A 24,808-nucleotide genomic window follows, 5' to 3' on the forward strand; every position below is an offset into this window, starting at 1 on the left:
AGAGTCACTAATAAATCCATTCAGGAGAAATTTCTTCACTGAAAGTGGTGAGAATGTAGAACTGTCTACCACATAGAATAGTTGAGGTGAATAGTATAGATGCATTTAAGGGGAAGGTAGATTAGTATTTGAGGGAGAAAGGAATAGAAGGACATGTTGATAGAGTTAGATGAAGTAGGATGGGAGGAGGCTCGTATGGAGCATAAACACCGGCATAGACCAGTTGGGCCAAAGGGACTGTTTCTGTGCTGTACATTCTATGTAAAGTAAAAGGATCTCATTCCATTTTTGTAAAACTGTTAAAAAAGTTACACTGGCTATTCACTTTGTTCCATAAGCTGGTAAGTGAGTGTTTGTTACGATATCCTTGGGTCGTTTTAACAAGGATAATCCTTACCTCTTTCAAGTTGCCCCTTTTGCTGTAGATTACGGACAAGAGGCGCTGACACTCCAGGCAGTCACTCCTTTCAATCGCTACTTGGTTGATGAGTCTCTCAGCTTCTCCGGCTCTGCCAGCCATAGACAGAACCTGGGCCTAACAAGCAAGTTAAGGAGACAAGAGTCACTATGCAACATTCTTGACTTGAAGACAGAGAGCAGTGAAAGAGCATTGGCAACAAGCCAGAGCCCTTGGCGAACTCAGGCGCTGACTCCTCAGGCAAAAAGGAATAAGCATAAGCCATAAGAAATAGGAACATACGGCCCCTCGAGCCTGCTCCGCCATTCAATAAGATCATGGCTGATCTTCTACCTCAACTCCACTTTCCCGCCCTATCCCCAAATCCCTTGATTCCCTTGGTGTCCAAAAATCGATCAATCTCAGTCTTGAATATACTCAACGACTGAGCATCCACAGCCCTCTGGGGTAGAGAATTCCAAAGATTCACAACCCGAGTGAAGAAACTTTTCGTCATCTCGGTCCTAAATATCTGACCCCTAATCCTGAGACTATGACCTTTAGTTCTAGACTCTCCAGCCAGGGGAAACAACCTCACAGCATCTACCCTGTCAAGCACCTCTAAGGGTTTTATACGTTTCAATGAGATCACCTCTCATTCTTCTAAACTCCAGAGAATATAGCACCATTCTACTCAACCTCTCCTCATAGGACAACCCCTTCACCTCAGGAATCAATCTAATGAACCTTCGTTGCACCCCCTCTAAGGCAAGTATATCCTTCCTTAGGTAAGGAGACTAAAACTGTACACAGTACTCCAGGTGTGGTCTTACCAGAGCCCTCTATAATTGCACCAAGACCTCCTTACCAACCCCCTTGCAATAAAGATTAACGTGCCATTTGCCTTCCTAATTGCTTGCTGTACCTGCATGTTAACTTTCTGTAATTTGTGTATAAGGACATCCAAATCCCTCTGACTACCTACATTTCTTCATCTCTCAACTTTTAAAAAATGTTCTGCTTTTCTATTCTTCCTACCAAAGTGGATAATTTCACATTTCCCCACATTATACTCCATCTGTCACCTTCTCGCCCATTCACTTAACCTTCTATATTCCTTTGCAGCCTCTTTGTGTCCTCCTCACAGCTTACTTTCCCACTTGGCTTTGTATCGTCAGCAAACTTGGATAAATTACACTCGGTCCCCTTATCTAAGTCATTGATATATATTGTAAACAGCTGAGGCCCAAGCATTGATCCTTGTGGCACCCCACTAGTTACAACCTGCCAACCCGAAAATAACCCGTTTATTTTTACTCTCTGTTTTCTGTCCGTTAACCGATCCTCAATCCATGGTAATATATTACCCCCAATCCCATGAGCCCTAATCTTGTTTAACAACTTCTTGTGTGGCATCTTATCGAATGCCTTTTGAAAATCCAAATATACTACATCCACCGGTTCCCCCTTATCTACCCTGCTAGTTACACCCTCAAAAAATTCTAATATATTTGTCAAACTCGATTTTCCTTTCATAAAACCGTGTTGTCTCTGCCTAATCATATTATGATTTTCTAAGTGCCCTGTTACTACGTCCTTAATAATGGATTCTAGCATTTTCCCAACGACTGATGTCAGGCTAACTGAACTATAGTTCCCTGTTTTCTCTCTCCCTCCTTTCTTGAATAGTGGGGTTACATTTTCTACCTTCTAATCCACTGTTCTGGAATCTGGGGAATTCTCGAAGATCGAAACCAGTGCATCCACTATCTCTGCAGCCACCTCTTTTAAAACCCTGGGACGTAGGCCATCAGATCCAGGGGATTTGTTGGCTTTCAGTCCTATTAATTTCTGCAGTACTTTTTCTTTACTAATTGTAATTACTTTAAGTTCCTCACTCTCATTAGACCCTAGGTTCCCCGTTATTTCCGGTATGTTTTTTGTGTCTTCTACTGTGAAGTCAGATACAAAATATTTGTTTAACGTCTCTGCCATTTCCTTATTCCCCATTATAATTTCTCTGGTCTCTGCCTCTAAGGGACCAACGTTTACTTTCGGTAAAAAGCACCTTTCACGACTTCAACAACAACTTGCACTTATATAGCCCCTTTACCGAGTAAATCGTCCCAAGGCGCTTCACAGGAGCATTATCAGACAAAATTTAACACCGAGGCACATAATGAGATATTAGGACAGGTGACTTGGTCAAAGAGGTAGGTTTTAAGGAGCATCTTAAAGGAGGAGAGAGAGGTTGAGAGGTAGAGAGGTTTGGGTGGGGGGGGGAATTCCAGAGCTTAGGACTTAGGACCATATCTTGTATCTTGGATTTTTGAATTTGAGAAAAGAAAAATGGCTCCAAGATTTTTGAAATAAACATCTTGATTAACTTAATTGGGAGATTTTCATCCCTTCTTGTACCTACAGAGTTCTGTCTTATTACAACTGAGAGGATTCAGAATTGATTTTCATGACTTGATAGGTTCAGTTTCTGGTTTTATTGGTACACAGGAACATAGGAATTGCTGGATGAAAAAAGACCAAGGTCCATCTAGTTCCCCTTCTATCATCCTGATAGGCGCATGATACAATGATAATGGAGTTCTTGACTAATCACAGCAATCAATCTCTATCAACTAGTCTACAACAGACCCAGGTATGGGGTGAGGAAAACCCCAGTAGTGGAGAGCTTTGGGAACCACAGGTCCAAAGTCACCTGTTCATCCCAAGCATGTTACACTTACCACATGTCATGTCTCAAATTACTTGTGTACTGTTACGCAAATCTTTATTTTCTGAAAGAAATCTATCCAATTCGCATCTGAATTGGGGGTGTACTTAATACAAAGGAACAATGTATCAAGATGCAAGAAGACATTAATAAACTTGCAGAATGGGCGTGTAATTGGCAAATGAATTTCAATATTGATAAGTGTGAGATGATGCATTTTGGTAGCAAGAATAAGGAGGCCACATACTACTTGGACAATAAGAGTCTAAATGGGATAGAGGAGCAAAGGGATCTAGGGGTACAGATACACAAATCACCAAAAGTAGCGACGCAGGTTAATAAGGCCATAAAAAAGGCAAATCAAGCAGTGGGGATCATTTCTTGAGGGATAATATTGAAAAGCAGAGAAGTTATGTTAAACTTGTATAGAACCTTGGCTTGACCACATTTGGGAATACTGTGCACAGTTCTGGTCTCCATATTATAGAAAAGATATAGATGTAACTCGATGAATGAATCAACATTTTCTGCTTCCACCATCTCCCGAGGGAACCTGTTCCATAGATTGACCACTCACTCACTGAAATAATGTTTCTGCAGATTAGTTTTGAATTTTCCCCCCTTCAACCGTGGATCGTATCCTTTTGCTCTACTGTTCTGGACATAATGAAACAGCTTGTCATGGTCTACATTATCTCATCCCTTTAGAATCCTATAAACTGCAATCTGTCACCTCTCGGCCTTATCTTTTCCAGTAAGAATTTACATAATTGCTGCGCATAATCTAATCTCTCCAGCCCCTCAGTCATTCTATTTGCTCTCTTCTGTATCCTTTTAATAACTGGAATATCCTTTTTGTACGGCAGCAAGCAGAACTGTACACAGTATTCTAAGTGCACCAATGATTTATAAAGTAGAAGGATTACCTCACTATTTTGGCTCAATATTGACCTTTTTAAAAAGATCCCAACATCTGATCTGCTTTACTCACTACCACTGAGCATCAGGGCGCCCAGATCTCTTTCATTTTCCATACACATTATTTTCTTTCCATTAAGATAATCGTCCCGTCTGGGATTTTTTTGTCCCCACGTGAAGCACTTTGCATTTCTCTACACAGAATTGCATCTGCCACCTGTCTGTCCAATTCCTAAGTGTATTCAAATCCTCCTGTAGCTTATCCTGTTCAGCTTTGGTAGAAGTTGCTAGTCATGTTTGATTGTTTGGTTTCAAATCGGCTCACACTTGATTTGTTCCTTTGAGACACCCTTGCTGCTGAGTTCTGATTTGTTGCTGTATTATGCATATGAACTGTGAGCAAATCAAAGGGTGCAGTGCTCAAGTGGGAGCCAATCAAAAAGTACAATGGCTGAAGTGTGGCCATTTTATATGCCACCATTTTATAAATGGCACCATTTTATATTATGTGGTTGTCCCACAGCATTGGTCACGGGCAGTCAGAGGACGCAGCGTTTTGTAATGGAGTGGATCTTCTGTGGTGTTGCTCATAGTTCGTGGGAGCATTTGCTGTTTGGAAGAGGAATTCTGGATATGGAAGGGGTGTGGAAGCAGTTATGGGAGCTGAGCAGTTGTTGGGGTAGTAAATAGTTTCGGGAGAGCACAGTGAGCAATTGAGGGAGGAAAGTAGTGAGTACTTGGGGTACAGGCAGGAGAAGAGTCAAGGGAGATAGAGAGTATTGGGGTGAGAGGACTTGGGGAATTAGAGTGGTGAGTACATGGGGTGGAATGAGAATTAAGATTGTGACTGGGGAAAGTGAACATTTGGGAATAGTGAGTTACTGGGAAGTGGTTAATTAGTATTTAGGAGCGGGGTAATGGGTTTGGAGTAATGAGTAGTTGAAGGGTGGGTAATGGGAATTGGGCAGTTGAGGGGGTGAGTGAGCAGTGTGAAAGGTAGGCAGGGGCACTTAAGAGGATTGAATTGTTCAGAGCTGGGCAATGGCATTAAGGGGTAGTGGGTGCTGGAGAATGAGGGAAGTGTAACATTTCTGCTCAAGCACTATGCATAAGTACATATGGTACAGCTGCAATTAAGTATAATCTTTACATTTTCTAACCATCAAAAAGCACAGGTCACGTTGATCAAAACCTTTGAAACTGGAGAACTTTTCAAAATTCAGTTATGACAAGAAAAGACAATTTCCACCCGTCTGGCTGGCTAGCTGTCTCTGAGCTAAAAATGTAACACTTGATAATATGAAACTTTACTTGGGAAAACAATTCATTCAAGTGCTCATTTTCAAATGATTGGGAAAAAAACTGAGAGAGGAACTTATAATTGGGGTGAAACTAGTCTTGGGCAGTAGTACAAGCAGAAATCAATAGAGAAGAAAATTGGGCAGGTTGTGTAAATTGGTCTGAGGTTTTGTGCGATCCAAAACCAGTTTCATCCCCCATCTCTTTTACATCTTCTGTGACTCAGCCTAGCACTCACTGATACATCATGGGAATTTCTGCACATGTTCAAACTGTGCCGTTTACATCAAAGTGATAGCTCTGTGCGAAATATCAACTTCGAGGGAAGGCTTTTGAGAAAAGGCTCATGCCTTAAATTAAAAATATTAATGACGCAACGCAAAGGGTCAAATACATTTTATAGATACAATCAGGGCATGTTTCACGTTCACATTTCCTTCATCACTGTACGTACCGCTGCCAGTCGAAGCTCACTGTTTGCAGGCTGCATCGTGATGGCCTCTTTGTAAATCCGCAGGGCCTCTTCGTACCTCCCTGTGTTGTAGTACAGAGCCCCCAGTGGAGACAGAACATCCACAGTCCTGGTTACCTCCAGCGCTCTGCAATCAATAACAGAACACCTTCAACATGCAGACAAGCTCTCCGATACATCATTTATATCAATATCTGAGGCACCCATTTCCGGACTGCAGTCTGGTCGTCAGCAAGGAGGGGAAGGAAAGCATAGCAAACTGCCTGTTTGCCTGCGTCCAGTCCTGCCCCAGTTCAAGAATCAAGCAGTTCAAAAGGGACTTATTATGAAAGTCATTGTTGTTAATTGTATCCATGTGATTTATACCAATTAGTGTGAATTGTATTCAGGTGGTGCATATCAATTGGGGACTCTCTTGTATCCATTTATGTGAGAGCTTATCTAGGGTGTGGAATGTGTTGATCTCTGTGAATAAAGACTTGGAAGCAACTGAAGACCAGACTCTAGTATTTTACCCTTCACCACCGGGCTATCCAATTTGTAACAACTGTGAGGGCAGCAGGCTGGGAATAGCCACTTTAATTGTTGCAAATTTGAACGTTGGGCCCACCATCCTTGGTCAAGAGCTCCACATATGGAACAAACACAGCCCACCTGAACAGTGGTTTTAATTTATTCCGAATGTTCTTAATTGACAACGTTTCTCGAGGAAAACTGGAGTCAAATCAAAACCAGAAACTTTCAGCAGGTCAGGCAGCATCTGTGGAGAGAACAGACAAGTTAACATTTGGGATACAGACCCATCATCCCAACTGGAAGAAATTACAGCATTTAAAAAGGGAACAGAAGCTGGGAATAGAGAGCAACAAACATGCACGCACACCGGAAAACAAATACACAGACGAGACACAGCACGTGAGCAGACATCTTAAAAAGATGGGAATAGGTACGCAGAACAGGAAACTTTGATTTCTTTGATTTCTCTCATTATGTCTCATATTGCCTTATGCTAATTTCACTTTTGTCATTTAACTATCTCCTGTTCTCCACTTAAGCACTTTACTTGTCTGTGTGCGCTTGTGTGAGACATGTGTGGTGCGCCATGTGTGAGACATGTGTGGTGCGCCATGTGTGAGACGTGTGTGGTGCGCCATGTGTGAGACGTGTGTGCATGTGTGGTGCGCTGTGTGTGAGACATGTGTGCATGTGTGGTGCGCCGTTGGTGTGGTGTGTGTGCCCTGTGTGCATGCGTGTTGTGCATGTGCGCGCCTCCCCCTTCCCTTTGTTCTGTTCCTTTTTAATGCTGTTCACCTGTAATTTCTTCCCATTCTGAGGAATGCCCACCTGAACTGTTAACTCCTCCATTCTCTCCACAGACACTGCCTGATCTGCTGAGTGTTTCCAGCATTTTCCATTTCTGTTTCAGATTTCCAGCATCTGCAGCGTTTTGCTTTTTTGTTTTCCTGCTTATTTTTCTTCAACAGCTTGGCTTCCATTAGTTATTATAAACCTTGAGGGAGTTTAATGAATCAGCACACCTTTCAAAAATTGTTAACCTTTTAGTTTTTATCTGTTGCTGTGTTTATTTTTAATCTCTCCCAGTTTCTTCCTTTCTCTCCTTCCTTGTCCCTAGTGGCCATGCTCCAGTAACTTGGCCAAGTGGATATCCTTTATGGGCCTTGACAGTGAGGCTGAGCTGATCCTGTCCACATGCCTACTCTAGTCGGAACCCTGGCTAATTTTCTCCACTCTGTATCAGGACACTGAAGTTATTTGTAGCATCCCAATCAATTCCCTGGCTGAGATTCGTGAGCTCAGCGCAGCTCAGGGACTAAAGCTGGTACCTTCCAGGCCTGTTTGGGTCAGAGATGTGGGGGGGCAGGGGGCAGGGGGCAGGGGGCAGGGAGCCTGGTGTTTAATTTTTTTAAAATTTTGGAAGCACCAAATGTTGTGGACACCAACAGGGAACTCGTCACCAGGGAATTCCTCCAAAGAGCAATGGAATCATGGAAGAAACTCCCAACTGGAATGGATAACACTTCCAATTAACTCCTTTCAGAAAGAGTGGGATAGAAATGTATTTAGGAATGGGATTGAAGTCACAGCATAGATGGAGACAGTCGAATTGTGTGTGTGTGGAACACGGTGGTCCATCTGATAGGAGCAGTGAGACATCAGGCCAAGACTAGTCCCAAAATGTAAGTGCGGTTAGTTGAGTACTATGGGGTTCTTTACTACTGTTGGGGATGGGAAGGAACTCTGTGGAATTTTGTTACCGGAGATTAACTGGGTTGGATCGAGTGAATGACTTGTGTTACTGAAGTCGGCAAAGGTGGGAAAGTAGAATTGTGTCACCGTATTTGGCAACACAAAAATATAAAGATTTGCCAAACACTTCTGTTCAAAGACAGCAGCTACTTAAATGCTTGCTTTATTTATGTCATAATATGGGCTGAAGAATTTAACAGGAACATAATGGTTATGTTTCAGCCCCATGCCTGGAAGAGACCCAAAATTCTGTCAGATTTTCTTTTTTTTGTTAACAATTACGAGTCTCTGTAGCTAGTGTTTCATATTCCTACTTTGTGTTTGAAGTGTCTTATCCAGGGCTCTTTCACAATGTCTGTTTACCACAGCTGCACAGACTGAAAATGTCTGAAAGTGATGGCTCTGTCAGTAAATGAGGAGGTCCCAGGTTCAATTCTTGTTCTATACCTAGTTGGCTGATCTGAACAGGGCCAGCTTCTCACTAGGGCACGATCCCCTTCGGGCAACCTGTCCAAAAGGCCACTCTTCCCATGCGAGGTCAGATAGCGGGAGACAACTGGCTAATCGACTTCAGGGAGCATCACGGCGGAGACTGCCCCTGTCCTTGCCCAACCTTCTAACGACTTACTACAAAAAAAACCTGAAAATCTCTTGCATTCACATCGGACTATAAATCAGCCACTCTTTAATATTTTAATATTTTGTACTCGGCATGTGGGCGTCACTGGCAAGGCCATATTTATTGCCCATCCCCACTTGCCCTGAGGAGATGGTGCTGGGCCTTCTTGCTTCATAGTGATTGTTATTAACAACTGAGAGACTTGTTGGGCCACTTCAGAGGAGTCACATTAACCTGTCTTTACAGATGCTTACTGACTTGTGTATTTCCTGTTCTTGTTTTACAAATCATAGGACACTGTCCCTTCACTACTGGAGTCACATATAGGCCCAGGCCAAGTAGTGGTGACAGACTCCCTCCCGTGAAGGACATAATTGAACCAATTGGGTTTTTAAGACCGTTCAGCAGTTCCCATGGTCTTTTTTCTGGTGCTAGCCAGTAAATTACCAGATTTATTGAATTCAATTTCACAACCTCATGAATGCTGGGTTGCTAGTCCTGCACCATAACTACTAGGCTACCGTAGCCTACAATTTCTATATTTTCATCTCAAATTATAACGTTTTGCAAAAAACACACATCAAACTAATAGTCAAAAGTCAAAATACCCGAAACATTCAGCTGTACTTTCTCTTTTACATAGAATTTACAGCAAAGGAACAGGCCAGTCGGCCCAACTGGTGTATGCCGGTGTTTATGCTCCACACAAGCTTCCTCCCACCCCTCTTCATCTAACCCTATCAGGATATCCTTCTATTCCTTTCTCCCTGATGTGCTTATCTTGCTTCCCCTTAAATGCATCTATGCTATTTGCCTCGACTACTCCTCGTGGTAGCGAGTTCCACGTTCTTTCCACTTTCTGGGTAAAGTAGTTTCTCCTGAATTCCTAATTGCTAATTTATTAGTGACTATCTTATATTTATGGTCCCTAATTTTGGATGCCCCCACACGTGGAAACATCTCCTCTACGTCTACCCTATTGAACCTTTCATAATTTTGAAGACCTCTATCAGGTCCCCCCTCAGCTTTCTCTTTTCTAGAGAAAAAAATCCTATTCTGTTCAGTCTTTCCTGATAGTTGTACCTTCTCAGTTCTGGTATCAGATGCTGAATGACCTGATGTGTATTTCTGCCTTTTGCTTTACATATCAAAGGGACGCTATCATATCACCGCAGTTTCTGAACATTTTCCCACTTGGACTCCTGGTACAACGCTGGTTCTAAGCAAACCCCACAAGATTTTGCCGTACTTTTAACTTTGGATTAGCTGTTTGAGTTACCAAACGTGCATTAATCCTGCCTTCCTCACATTTTTCCTTCTAAAAATTTTATTTTTAAAACCGTGAATTTTTGGTGCTCGTCTAGGTGAGGGAAGTTAGTGGAACACCACTTCAGGCCCCCAATATCAGCATCAGACACTCCAGGTCAGGGTATAGCACGGTTAGATGCAGAGTCAAGCTTCCTCTGCTCTGATAACGCACCGTAGCCCCCCCCAAACTCAGAACAGAACCCTTTGCTGCACCAACGTGGCATTTGTGTATGAAATCAACGAAGCAAGGAGACCATCAGGCCCATAGGAAGGAAGAAAGACTTGCATTTATATAGCGACTTTCACAACCTCAGGACGTCAAAAAAGCCCTTTACAGCCAATGACATACTTTTGAAGTGTAGTCACCGTCATAGTGTAGCAAACACCCCAGCCAATTTGCGCACAGCAAGGTGCCACAAACAGTAATGAGATAAATGACCAGGTAATCTGTTCTTAGTGACGTTGGATGAGGGATTAATATTGGCCAGGACACGAGGAGAATTCCCCTGCTCTGCTTCGAATCGTGCCATGGGATCTTTTATGTCCACCTGAGAGGGGAGATGGGGCCTCGGTTTAACGCCTCACTCACCTTATCCATTAGATAGTGCAACCTCGTGCACCATTTCAATTTTCCACAACCACCCTCTTGTTCCTCTGGTTGACAATTTAATACCAAATAAGGGGCAGTTTTGTGCTGTGGGCTCTTGCCTACTCAGATTAGAATTAAGGCTGCTCAAATATCATACCCGACCCTTATACCCAGCAGACAAGAGGAAACTTTCACCCCATCCTCTGATTCTAAGCAGATGAAGTCAACCAACCACACGAACCGAATCGCCAACTAAAAGCTGATTCACAAGACCAAATGGATAGAAGTGACTCTCCCCCGAGTTTCTGCCAAAGCTTCACCGACATCATCGGGACTGCTGCTTGTGGCCAAGCTTACCGTTTGTACCAGGTTTCAGCCTCCTCGTTCTTGTTAGCCGAACGGAGCAGTCGACCGAGGTTCACCATGGCAACGTAATGTTTGGGATTTAGCTGAATGGCGTGCAAGTAATGACCTGATGCTCCATTCCCATCTCCTGTAAAATGCAATAAATTCTAACAATCAGTAGACAGGTACAGACTTTCTGGAATGCAATGCCTGAAAGGGTGGAAACAGATTCAATAGTAACTTTCAAAAGGGAATTGGCTATATATACTTGAAAAGGAAAAATTTGCAGGGCTATGGGGAAAGACAGGGGAGTGGGACTAATTGGATAGCTCTTTCAAAGAGCCGGCACAGGCACGATGGGCTGAATGGCCTCCTTCCGTGCTGTAAGATTCTATAATACACCATTGACGTGGCTTAGCCAAGTCTTCTAGGAAAAGGGTTAACATTTCAGGACGATGCCCTTTCATCGGAACTACCACTGACCTGAAACGTTAACTCTGTTTCTCTCTCCACAGATGCTGCCTGACCTGCTGAGTGTTTGCAGCATGTCCTGTTTTTATTTCAGATTTCCAGCATCTGCAGTATTTTGCTTTTGCTTCTAGGAGAAGGATTCTCTTCCCACATTGCTCTGTCTTCTGGTGCCTCAGACAATCAACACCATTGGCAGCATCTATGGAGATGTCTGTGGGCTGAATCCTCCCATGATCTCGATCAACATCAATATTGAGAGGGAAGGAAAGAGGGAACCAAAGGTACTTGAGAAGATTAAAATGCAGCTGAGATGTTATTGCCAACTAGTCATCATTCTGATTTTGGGTGCAGTTTTCATAGAATCACAGAAATTTACGGCACAGAAGGCAGCCATTTGGCCCACCGTGTCTGTGCCAGTTGAAAAAGAGCTATCCAGTCTAATCCCACTTTTCAGCTCTTGATCCATAGCCTTGTAGGTTACGGCACTTCAAGTGCACATCCAAATACTTCTTAAATGCGATGAGGGTTTCTGCCTCTACCACCCTTTCAGGCAGTAAGTTCCAGACCCCCACCACCCTCTGTGAAAAAATTTCTCTTCAACTCCCCTCTAATCCTTCTACCAATTACTTTAAATCTATGCCCCCTGGTTATTGACCTCTCTACTAAGGGAAATAGGTCCTTCCTATTCACTCTATCTAGGCCCCTCATAATTTTGTGCACGTCAATTAAATCTCCCCTCACTTTCCTCTGTTTCAAAGAAAACAACGCCAGCCTATCCAATCTTTCCTCATAGCTAAAATTCTCCAGTCCTGACAACATCCTCGTAAATCTCCTCTGTACCCTCTCTAGTGCAATTGAATTTTTCCTGTAATGTGGTGACCAAAACTGCATGCAGTAATCTAGCTGAGGCCTAACTAGTGTTTTATACAGTTGTAGCATAACCTCTCTGCTCTTATAGTCTATGCCTTGGCTAATAAAGGAAAGTATCCCATATGCCTTCTTAACCACCTTATCTACCTGTCCTGCTACTTTCTTTCAGGGATCTGTGCACATGTATTCTAAGGTCCCTCTGTTCCTCTATACTTCTCAGTTTCCTACCATTTATTGTGTATTCCCTTGCCTTGTTTGCTCTCCCCAAATGCATTACCTCACACTTCTCCAGATTAAATTCCATTTGCCACTTTTCTGCCCACCAGTCCATTGATATCTTCCTGCAGTCTACAGCATTCTTCCTCAGTATCAACCACACGGCCAATTTTTGTATCATCTGTAAACTTCTTAATCATGCCCCCTACATTTAAGTCTAATTCATTGATATATAACACAGAAAAGCAAGGGACCTAGTACTGAGCCCTGCAGAACCTCACTGGAAACAGCCCTCCAGTCACAAAAACACCTGTTGCCCATTACCCTTTGCTTCCTGCCACTGAGCCAATTTTGGATCCAACTTGCCACTTTCCCTCAGATCCCATGGGCTTTTACTTTTCTGACCTTTTTTTTCTATTCGTTCTTGGGATGTGGGCGTCGCTGGAAAAGCCAGCATTTATTGCCCATCCCAAATTGCCCTTGAGAAGGTGGTGGTGAGCCGCCTTCTTGAACCGCTCCAGTCCATGTAGTGAAGGTTCTCCCACAGTGCTGTTAGGTAGGGAGTTTCAGGATTTTGACCCAGAGATGCTGAAGGAATGGTGATATATTTCCAAATCGGGATGGTGTGTGACTTGGAGGGGAACGTGCGGGTGGTGTTGTTCCCATGTGCCTGCTGCCCTTGTCCTTCTAGGTGATAGAGGTCGCGGAGGTGCATTCTGCCATGTGGGACCTTGTCAAAAGCCTTGCTAAAATTGATGTAGACTACATCAAATGCGCTACCCTCATCGACCCTCCCTGTTACCTCCTCAAAAAATTCAATCAAGTTAGTCAGACACGACCTTCCCTTAACAAATCCATGCTGACTGTCCTTGATTACTCCGTGCCTTTCTAAGTGACGGTTTATCCTGTCCCTCAGAATTGATTCCAATAATTTGCCCACCACCAAGGTTAGACTGGCCTGTAATTACTCGGTCTATCTCTCACTCCCTTTTTAAACAATGGTACAATGTTAGCAGGCTGCCAATCCTCCGGCACCACACCTGTATCCAGTGAGGATTGGAAAATGATGTTCAGGGCCTCCGCTATTTCCTCCCTTGCTTCTTTTAACAGCATGCCAAGTAACCTCAGGGCACACACACCTCAAAGTGATTTGTTCAAAACAGCAGCATTTGTAGAGGGGTGTGGTAGCAGGTTTCCACCGTCCCCTCAGGTACAGGTCTTAGCATGATTAAAAAAAAAGGAGGGGTTCGTCAGAAATGTGGGAGGGGAAGTACTTTAAAAATAAAAGTCAACACTTATATTAGATGTTAGTCTTTTATCTCTTGGATCCTGGTTCAGAATCCAGCCCAGGCTGATGCGATAAAAGTCTCCTCTGACTTCTGGCTGCAAGAGCCCGATGAGAAATGTTTTTGGCCAATGTCAATCCAGCTTCAAGTTGGCATGGGCCCACTGCCCAAAACTGCCTCTAACTGGCACCAAATGGACAACCTCACTCATGGGACCACTCGTGGGAATCAGAAGAACTTCACACTGGTGCAGTATGGAGTGTTCTCCAGAAGTTGGGACTGAAGTAGTGTTGGTGGAGGAGAGAGAGCTTTCGAGGGTGCTGCTGACACACTCTCTAGCTTTGTACATGTAGAATGGCCCCTTGGCCGAGGTACTGGAGTAGGTCTGTGGAACAACAGCCCAGGATTTGGCATCTTCAGACAAGGAGGGAAGACAAGTCCCACCTGTTGATAGCCCCGGTCAGTACGTGTCAGATAATAATGATTCGATTGCTTACCTCTGTCAACTAAGAAGACTCCATAGTTATTGTGTAGGTCTGAATTCTCGGGAGAGTTTTCGATGCCTCTCAGATATATATCATCAGCCTCTCCGAATCGCTCCTTTCAAAAGATGGGGCGAAAGTGTTTCAGGATTAATTTATCACAACACTTTACATGGTAAATAAATTAAAAGCTTCCATCTTTCCCGACTGATCAGTTGGTTAAGACGATGACAAGCCTGGGAAGGGTGCAGGCTCGATACTTAGTCTGTGCTCAGTAAGCCCCATCTCAGGTGGAGTAGTAGGAGTATTACAATTGGGCTCCCATGGTAGGGAGGGGAAATTCTCACTCCCGGTCGCTATTTAGTGACCCTGATGGAAAGTGCACGTGGAGGTCTCATGAGGACAAGACTGGGCTTGACTGTGATCATCCTCATGGTAAAATAGTTCCATTAGGCCGCAGCCTCAAAAGGGCACCAGTTCTCCCAGCACTTTCCATGTTCTTGCCGTCTGAGAGAAATTGCCAAATTTAGTAATAGATTAAGTTTAGGAAACTAGTCAAGCTCACTTCGCACGAGATCCTTACATCCTAGGGTCGCCAACTCTGGTTGGACGTATTCCAGAAGGTTTCATCACATGACCCTCCACCTACAGCCGACCCGCCCCCACAATCCCGTCATTGGTTGCCCGACACGTCGATCATTGCGACGCACGGCCATCCCACTCCGATTGCAAAGCATACAGACTGTTCATTACCTGATTGGATGATTCTTGACTGGTCAGTCAAACAGCGTTTATTCCCAACTCCAATATTTTGAAAACAAAAAGAAAAATATTCAAAAATGAAAAACACAGGATTTCTCTCCTGGGTTGCTCGCAGCATTGTCCTGGAGATTAATCTTTAATTTCTGGAGACTCCAGGGAAATTCTGAAAGGTTGGTAACCCTATTACAACCACCTCTCTGACACATTCATCCCTTGTATCAGGCTGGATTTGAACCCAGATCCCAGAAACTAACAGCCAGTGTCCAACTATTGTTCTGGCTTTTCCTAAAAGAGGAACTTATTTGCTTCAATGGCTGCAGGTTAATCACAGTGAAAGTAATGAGCTTCTTGAGTACAATGGTTTGTAACACAAAGGGTAGAACTCACAGATGTAAGCTGTGGCTCAGTGGTAGCTCTCTCGCTTCTAAATCAGAAAGTTGTGGGTTCAAGCCCCATTCCAGAGACTTGAGGATATAATCTAGCCTGACACTCCAGTGCAGTACTGAGGGAGTGCTGCACAGAGATGCTGTCCTTCGGATATGATGTTAAACTGAGTCCCAATCTGCCTTCTCAGGTGGATGTAAAAGATCCCATGGCACTATTTGAAGAACAGCAGGAGAGTTCTCCCCGGTGTCCTGGCCAATATTTATCCCTCAACCAACATCATTGAAAAACAGATTTTCTGGTCATTATCACATTGCTTGCTGTGCACAAATTGACTGCTACGTTTCCTACATTACAACAGCAATTACACTTCAAAGAAAGTACTTCATTGGCTGTGAAGCACTTTGGGACGTCCTAATGCGCTATATAAATGCAAGTCTTTCTTTCTTTCACTTATATAATGGAATACTTTCAATTGTATAGCCGTATCATGTTGAAACGTCTCATAGCACTTCATGTACAATTAATTATTTTTGGTGTGCAGCAAATGCTTTGCAGGCAAACGCAGTATCCATCCTGTACCAGCAACACCCCACACACAGCGATGAGATGAATGATCGGTTAATTTGTTTTTTTGGACGTATTGATTGAGGGAGAATTGTTGGCCACTGGGAGAACTCTTGCTATTTAAATAGTGCCACGGTATCTTGAACAAGCAGGCGCCACCTCATTTAATGCCTCATCTGAAGGACGGCACCTCCGCCAATGCAGTACTCCCTCTATACTGCCCAACAGCATTAGACTGGATGATGCGCTCAAACCCGGCTACGGAGGGGTCAATCACACAACCTTCCAATGCAGAAGCGGGAGTGCCAAGCAAGACATAGTGCAAGATATGGTGGAGGAGATCTGGATGAGTTCGAGCTTGTGTCTGGTGCTGTGGGAGAGGCTGATGAGAACAGCATTAAAGAATTTGAGCATGGAAGTGACAAAGGTGTGGACGAGGGTTTTGGCAGTGATGGGGCCAGAAATGGAGAAAGGCGACTTTAGTGATGACCGGATGTGAGGATGAAGCTGCCCTCAGGGTCAAACCGCCCACAGAAGTTACACACCATTGGGTTCAGCCTACGCGAGTGACCGGGGAGGGGGATTTATTCGGGGAGCTAAGGTGCGATGTTTCTGATGGGGGTTGAAAAGGAACTCTTCTGTCTTTCTGACGTTGAACTTGGGAAAGTTCCGGCTCATCCATAACTTGATGCCGACTCAGCAGTCAAATAGCGTAGCAGAAGGATGCTGGGCAAAGGATAGTGGTTGAGGTGGAGTTACGCCATGTCAGGAGCATGTCCTGTGCTTGCATGTGATGTTGCCAAAAAGGAGCGTGTAGACCAGGAGCAGTAGGGGTAGTTAAGGGTTCTGCAGTGGTGGACTAGGAAGGAGAAGGCACTGCAGGAGGTTGCCATTGTAAACTCTGATTCTCAGTGGATCGTGAGCAGATATAGCAGGGATTCTACACAGCCCTGAGACAGTATTGCCTGACTTCATGTTTAACCTTAGCTCAGAAGCCCATTATGTTGACACTTCAATCATTTTATAAATAAATCTTTTTGGCTTAGAGTTTCCATAATTGAATTTTTTATACAGCCTACAGTCTGCATTTATTCAATGATCCACGATGGTTCATGAATCACAATTTTTTACCTTAGGTGATACTTACTGAGCTCTTAAGGAGAAACCCTCATCCACGCCTTTGTTACCTCCAGGTTCGATTATTCCAATGCTCTTTTGGCCAGCCTCCCACAATTCTGCTGCCTGTATCCAAACTCGCACCAAATCCCACTCACTCTTCACCCCTGTGCTCACTGACCTACACTGGCTCCTGGTCCAGCACGGCCTCAATTTTAAAATTCTCATCCTTGTTTTCAAATCCCTCCATGGCCTCCCTATATCTGTAACCTGTTCCAGGCCACAACCCTCCAAGATCTCTGCGCTCTTCCAATTCTGGCCTCTTGCTTATCCCCGCTTTTCATCACTTCATCATTGGTGGCCATGCCTTCAGCTAGCTAGGTCCTAAGCTCTGGTACTTACTCCATAAACCTCTCAGCCTCTCTCTGCTTCTTTAAGACGCTCCTTAAGACCTACCTCTTTGACTAAGCATTTGGTTATGTGTCCTAATATCTCCTTATGTGGCTCGGTGTCAAATTTTGTTTGATAACGCTCCTGTGAAGCGTCTTGGGACATTTTACTACATTAAAGGCGCTATATAAATACAAATTGTTGTTGTTATTGAGTAGAAGTCCCATTAAAAGGACTTAGTGCCCACACAGTGTTCATTACAACTAACTAACTCGATAGAGTTTTTTGATGAGGTAACAGAGAGGATAGATGAGGGCAATGCAGTTGATGTGGTGTATATGGACTTCCAAAAGGCGTTTGATAAAGTGCCGCATAATAGGCTTGTCATCAAGATTGAAATCCATGGAATCAAGGGGGCAGTATCAGCATGGATTCAGAATTTGCTAAGTGACAGGAAACAGAGAGTAGTAGTGAACAGTTGTTTTTCAGACTGGAGGGAGGTATATAGTGATGTTCCCCAGGGGTCAGTGCTGGGACCACTGCTTTTCTTGATATATATTAATGACTTGGACTTGGGTGTACAGGGCGCAATTTCAAAATTTGCAGATGACACAAAACCTGGAAGGGAGTGAACAGTGAGGAGGATAGTGATAGACTTCAAGAGGATATAAACAGGCTGGTGAAATGGGCGGACACGTGGCAGATGAAATTTAACGCAGAAAAAGTGATACATTTCAATAGGAAGAACGAGGAGAGGCAATATAAACTAGAGGACTTAATTCTAAAAGGGGTACAGGAACCGAGAGATCTGGGGGTATATGTGCACAAATCAATGAAGGTGGCAGGGCAGGTTGAGAAAGCGGTTAAAAAAGCATACGGGATCCTGGGCTTTATAAATAGAGGCATAGAGTACAAAAGCAAGGAAGTCATGATAAATCTTTATAAAACACTGGTTCGACCACAACTGGAGTACTGTGTCCAGTTCTAGGCACCGCACTTTAGGAAAGATGACAAGGCCTTAGAGAGAGTGCAGAAAAAATTTACTAGAATGATTCCAGGGATGAAGGACTTCAGTTATTCTCCTGAGAACAGAGAAGGTTGAGAGGAGATTTGATAGAGGTATTCAAAATCATGAAGGGTCTAAACAGAATAGATAGAGAGAAACTGTTCCCATTGGTGGAAGGGTCAAAAACCAGAGGACATAGATTTAAGGTGATTGGCAAAAGAACCAAAAGTGATATGAGGAAAAACGTTTTTACGCAGCAAGTGGTTAGGATCTGGAATGTACTGGCAGGGGTGGGTGGTGGAGTCAGATTCAATCATGGCCTTCAAAAGGGAACTGGATGAGTCATTGAAAGAAAAAAATTTTCAGGGCTACGGGGATAGGGTGGGAGAGTGGGACTAGCTGGATTGCTCTTGCATAGAGCCGGCACGGATTCGATGGGCCAAATGGCCTCCTTCTGTGCTGTAACCTTTCTATGATTCTAAAAGGATAGCTGTGTAATAAAGTAGTGCTAGGATCATTACAGCCAGCCCGAACCTGGTTCTTAGTTTACTGAATAACCAGTACATTATTGCCTCCATTGGCAATGGCAGGGACGAGGACAGACAGTTAAGACATAAGCACTGGGTTAACCAACTTCTCTGCCTGCCTCCAGCACCGCGCTCTTCCCAGCACCGTTCTGCACAGATCTTTTCCTGAAACCGTGGCGAGCCACTGCCGAGACGGCAGCCTCTGACCAGGACTTCCAAGCAGGAATGAACAAGAATTAGTTCCCAGTTTGTGGGTGTCATGGGCAAGGCCGGCATTTATAGCCCCATCCCCAGTTGCCCTGCACAACTTGGTGGCTCCAGAGGGAAGTTAAAAGTCAACCACGTTGGTGTGGGACTGGAGTTACATCTAGGCCCGACCGGGTAAGGACGGGCAGGCTTCCTTCCTCTAAAGCAATGCCCCCGAAAATCTTGCTCGTGCACTATTGCTCGTGTTGCTGAATCAACGCTACTGTTCATGTAAAATGGGCATTAGAGTTTGCGTGAGAATTACAGAGAGAATCGACATAATCAGAGGAGATGCAAGCTTGCTCAGGACCAATCTCGGTACTGCCTACTAAAAACTGGCCCACTCCAGTAGATGAATTTACATCCGAACTGCCATTGTGGCCTTTATAAACACAACTCAGATCAGTGTACTATAATAATATTCATTATTTGTAATGCATTAAAAAAATTCCCCTCCTCTCCCAATGGTACTGACTCACGATGGGTGCATTCCCATGGGCACTATGTGAGCCAGTGTCCTTACACACGTGAATGATTCAATGTCTTGGGGTCAAAGCAGTCGCAGCCCATTCTCAAACTGAATATTAAAAATCAAGGTGACAGAGGCTTTATCTCGGGCGGAGTGAGTTTAATGTCTGACTTGGGAGAGGGGCGGGGAAATCACAGCTGAGCAGGTGCTGATATCCAGCATTTGCCCACGCACTTGGGCACACCCATTGGTAGTGGGTTGCCCGCCCGTTGTACACACCACCCGCTTTCCTTGGGCGGGGCGTATAACGGGCGGCTGATCCCCGACCGCCTCTTTTTCCACCGCCACTGAAAGTTAAAATCAGCCCTACAGTTTCTAAGTGGGGGGGGGGGGGGTGCGGGGGAGAGGAGAGGAGAGTGGGGGGTGTCACCAAATAGCGAGCTTGGGGGCATAAAGGCCAGTTATGGTGCCCTTCCTTCACCTTGGCTGAGATCAGCACAGACCAGGAATGTTATCCGGGGCCTTCTGAGCTGTGTCACCCCTCCCTATCTCTGTAACCTCCTCCAGCCCTATAACCCTCTGAATACTCTGGATTCCTCCAACTCTGGCCTCTTGTCAATCCCCCACTTCCTTTGCTCCACCATTGATGGCGGTGCCTGTCCTAAGCTTTGGAATTCCCTCCCTAAACCTCTCTGCCTCTCTCCTCCTTTAAAATGCTCCCTAAAACCTACCTCTTTGACTAAACTTTTGGTCACCTGTCTTAATATCTCATTACGTGGCTTGGTGTCAAACTGTGTTTGATTACGCTCCTGTGAAGCGCCTTGGGAAGTTTTACCATGTTAAAGGAGCTATATAAATGCAAGTTGTTGTTGTAATGAGGCACCAGTGCTAAAAACAGCCCTTTCCAAACCTGCAGGCCCTCGAGATTCAGAGCACAAAACAGCCAATCTAAGTGCAAGTCGAAGCGGATTTCCAAAGGTAACGAGACCCAGACTTTCCGAGCTTAGATGTTGCATGTGGCTGCACCAACATTAAAAATCATTTTACTGTTCAGTGCAGCTGTATCAGATCATCAGTCCATTGAGAACGTAAATGCTCATCCACCACAATTCCATCAAAACAGAACCACACTAAACACACACACGCACTGTAATAAACTTTGAATATCGACCATAGCCAGAGTATCAAGGCAAGTTGACAGTATGGGTGGCATCGCACCCAATGGGTTGACAGTATGGGTGGCACCGCACCCAGTGGGTTGACAGTATGGGTGGCACCGCACCCAGAGGGTTGACAGTATGGGTGGCACCGCACCCAGTGGGTTGACAGTATGGGTGGCACCGCACCCAGAGGGTTGACAGTATGGGTGGCACCGCACCCAGTGGGTTGACAGTATGGGTGGCACCGCACCCAGAGGGTTGACAGTATGGGTGGCACCGCACCCAGTGGAGGAGGGGAACAGAATGCTGTCGGGAAAAAAAGCAGCAAGATCTCCCGTACATACAAAGTCTCAGTAGCTTAGTTTGGAGACTCATGGGCATGTGATAGGTTCCCAACCCAAATAAATAAATCAGAAAGAAGGTAATCAATAAACCTACTGCTCTCATCGCACTGTGACTCACCTGTTCGGCCAGCAGAGCTGCAAGGCTGGAGTAGGCGTCTGCAAACTGGGGACCAAACTTAACAGAGTCACACAGCAACTGTTCAGCCTCGGCCAGTTTCTTCTGGGATCTGCAAGATATGAAATGCTTTGTAAGAGGTTTGCCTTCATGGAGTATCACAAGGAGTATTTGTCTTTTTATGGCAAGCAGCTGCACCATGGTTCAGGTTAATGCCAGTCGATGGGACTGGGTTTAAAGTAGGCACTGTACATCCAACTCTTGACAGATACTAAACCACTTACATTCCTGCAGCCCTCTTCATACACTTAAGAACAGGTTTTCAGTTCCAAAGTCATGAGGGAGGGAGAGAGAGAGAGAGAGGAAGACTGTAAGAGAGAGATAGTGGGAGTGAGAGAGGGAGAGAATGAGGGGAAGAGAGGGAGGAAGGATGAAGTAGGAGGGTAAACAGTAGCAGTAAACAGTGAACTCCACATCAGACCCTCTTCCCATTTTACACCAAATTTTAGCACAGGAGTCATGATTGTTGTTTTCTACCTTCCAAGGGGGAATAGTTAAGTTCTGAATATTACATTAAATCCGACGTTTGACTTTGCTACTATTTACTGTTAATAAATTTGTTTGGTAATTTATAGCCTAAATCAGGGTCTGCTGTGGAGTGTTTATTCTGTCGCTTACCGCAGTCAAGGGAATGAAAAAGAACACAAGGTATGTTTAATAAGCTTGATATAGCACCAAGTGTGACCCCTGGGCTCGTTACAATGACCGAGATATTGAGTAGGTAATGGCACACTTCAGCATGGACCACAAGGAAAATATCAAAGTTCAAAGCCCAAAAATCCCAACAGTGGGGAGTTCCAATGGTCAGGGGCATGGTGACTGAGAGAACAGCTACCGATTGTGAAGTGGAGGGAGTTAGGAATAATCTGGTGTTACAGGAGCAGATGGGGTGAATGACGACATGTGGCTGAACAGATCAGTGAGGTAGGGTGAGGCGAGACCATGGGGGGATATAAATACAAGACCGAGGATCCTGAAGTCAATTTGCCTGGGGACAAGGAGCTTCGCTTTTATGTTCAGCACAAGTTTCAAGTAAAAATCATTTTTATTAAAATACTTACGGAAACAGGCCATTCAGCCCAACCGGTCCATGTCAGCCCTTACCCTCCATGCGAGCTAGAGGGCTACTAAGTTGCAACACAGCTCCAAGATGCATTGATGCAGCTTCAGAATTATGAAGCAGAAAATCTACTTGGAATTTGAAGTAAACTACAGAGTGAGGTGATGACAAAGCGTATGTGGTATTCTAAACATCTCTTACTAGTTCTCCGTCTACATCAAACTGCTCGACATAAGCTGAGAGGAGGACTGAGGGGTGAAGTGGGTTATGGGTGCTGTCTTTTGAAATCCACACCCTGGGTTTGAATCCAGGCAGACTGAAGGGATGAAAGTCTCCTTCATTCTGGCTACAGGTGCGAAATGGACTTGGGCCACCTCAATCCCAGCTCCTGGGTCGATAACATAAAACTACCCAGAATTCGACATAAATTGGCGCAATCATTCAGAGAGGCCTTAAAAACTGGTGGTACCAGCCATGTAAAATTCATATTGGGGCAGTAGGAGAGGTTATTTGGAGACTGAAACTAAGGGGATGATACTGAGGAATGACCAGAGGAGGCTTCACCCTGCATCTAACTCCAAGGAGTACTTGACAAAAGTGGAAACGTCTATTTACCCCAGCAGTGACATCTCCTTTCTTGACAAAGAAAGAAAAAAAAAAATCACAAAATACAAATTTGAAAAAGAGGTGATGTTAGACGAGACCACACAAACCTTTGTTTCAAAACAACATCCACAGTATGACCCACACCGTTGTTATGTATACATTATAAAGCTTTGGCAGTGGCCTTTAGTCCTACTTTTCCAACTCTACTGTGCCCCCTTCCCCCCACCATTCCACCATTGGTTGTAGAGCCCTTTATCCATCAGAGCCCTGTGCTCTCCCATTCTCACCCTAAAACCTTAGCTCCGTCCCCACCTCTTTGGAACACCTTTGGCAACCTGCCCTAACTCCCGGTCAGTGACCGATTCCCTCCCCAGCCCTCTCCATTATGAAGCACCATGGGATATTTGGCAACTTTACAAAGGGCCAACTCAGTTTAAGTCATTATTGGAATCCTTGTTTCCTTGGAAAGAAAATAGGGATGGAACTTACAAACTAGAGCAATTTTTGACTCAACAACTGTGAAATAGAGGCCAATTTATGCAACAGTGCAAGTTATACACAAGATGCTACATTAAATTAATCCTTCCACCCTCCTCACTTCTCGCAGCCTTGACATTCAGCTCGGTGATCTCAGTTCACTGGGAAAAGAATACTGTAAGTGGCATCCCATCATTTTAGACTTGACAGTTGGAGTTCCTCATTTCAAAGGGCAAATTTTTCTCTTAAGTAGTACTTGTGGCTCTACTGGCACAATTGCAACTCAAGGCAAGCACACTTGACTTGTCCTGTGTTGCGAAGATATCATTATTGCCCCCCTCCCCAGGGCACTTTTAAGCTGGCATTAATAGTTTGAGAAGAAGCAGGGAAGTTTACATTGCTTTGTCTGCATTTGGAGTAATATCAACAAGAGGGTAATGTTGAAACACTCCCAGTCCGGTAAGTATGCCTTCTATATTTTTAAAAATTCGTTCTTGGGATATGGGCATCACTGGCAAGGCCGGCATTAATTGCCCAACCCTAGATGCCCTGAGAAGGTGGAGGCGGGCCTGCTTATTGAACCGCTGCAGGCCTTGTTATTCTTTGTAATGGATTACAAGGTCATGTCAGAGGGCAGTTAAGAGTCAACCACACTAGTGTGGGACTGGAGTCACATGTAGGCCAGACCGGGTAAGGACGGCAGGTTTCCTTCCCTAAAGGACATGTGAACCAGTCAGGTCTTTATGATACTAGCTTTTTTTAATTTCCAGATAGTGTATTACCTGCCCTCCTGCCAAACACAGCAGGCTAAAACTGGAAAAGGCTGTAATCCATCTCAGTGTAGATTGTTTTATGTTGAAAAAGGCAGGTTTCTATTTGTCGGGAGAGGGGGAGGGGAGTTGGGGAATTCCGAGCGCAGCCACACCTGATCAAAAGGAGCCAGGTTTGCACCTGCAGACTCTGATTCAACAATCGGACTCATTGCGATCTGGACTTCGAGTTCCATGGACCTGCTGAACTCTTGACTCGTTCGGTGTTGCAAAGGCATCATTATTGTCCCCCTCCCCATGGCACTTTTAAGCTGCATTAATAGATTATTAAAGTGTGTGGGGAGGGGGTCCTTCACCCACTCCTGTGGAGCACGTTACACATTACAGGGGAGATCATCAGAAAATCCTGGAAATGCACAGCAAGTATCTGAAAGATGGAGATGAACACATCTGGTGGGACCTTGTGGCAGAATAGTTTGGC

The 24,808-nt window shown here is 44.5% G+C and overlaps 1 protein-coding gene across 1 annotated transcript in view; it reads right to left on the reverse strand.

Moving 5' to 3' along the window:
* tmtc1 (transmembrane O-mannosyltransferase targeting cadherins 1) overlaps window positions 1-24,808 on the reverse strand; it is a 152,663-nt gene that overhangs the window by 11,455 nt on the left and 116,400 nt on the right. Inside the window, exons 12-16 of the mRNA XM_067999888.1 lie at window positions 21,358-21,466; window positions 14,284-14,386; window positions 10,956-11,091; window positions 5,797-5,941; window positions 398-535 (exon numbers count right to left, since the gene is read on the reverse strand). Coding sequence (XP_067855989.1) covers window positions 398-535; window positions 5,797-5,941; window positions 10,956-11,091; window positions 14,284-14,386; window positions 21,358-21,466 — 631 coding nt within the window. The remainder of the gene's footprint in view (window positions 1-397; window positions 536-5,796; window positions 5,942-10,955; window positions 11,092-14,283; window positions 14,387-21,357; window positions 21,467-24,808) is intronic.

The sequence above is a fragment of the Heptranchias perlo genome, chromosome 18 (assembly GCF_035084215.1).
Source record: "Heptranchias perlo isolate sHepPer1 chromosome 18, sHepPer1.hap1, whole genome shotgun sequence".
NCBI lineage: Eukaryota > Metazoa > Chordata > Chondrichthyes > Hexanchiformes > Hexanchidae > Heptranchias > Heptranchias perlo.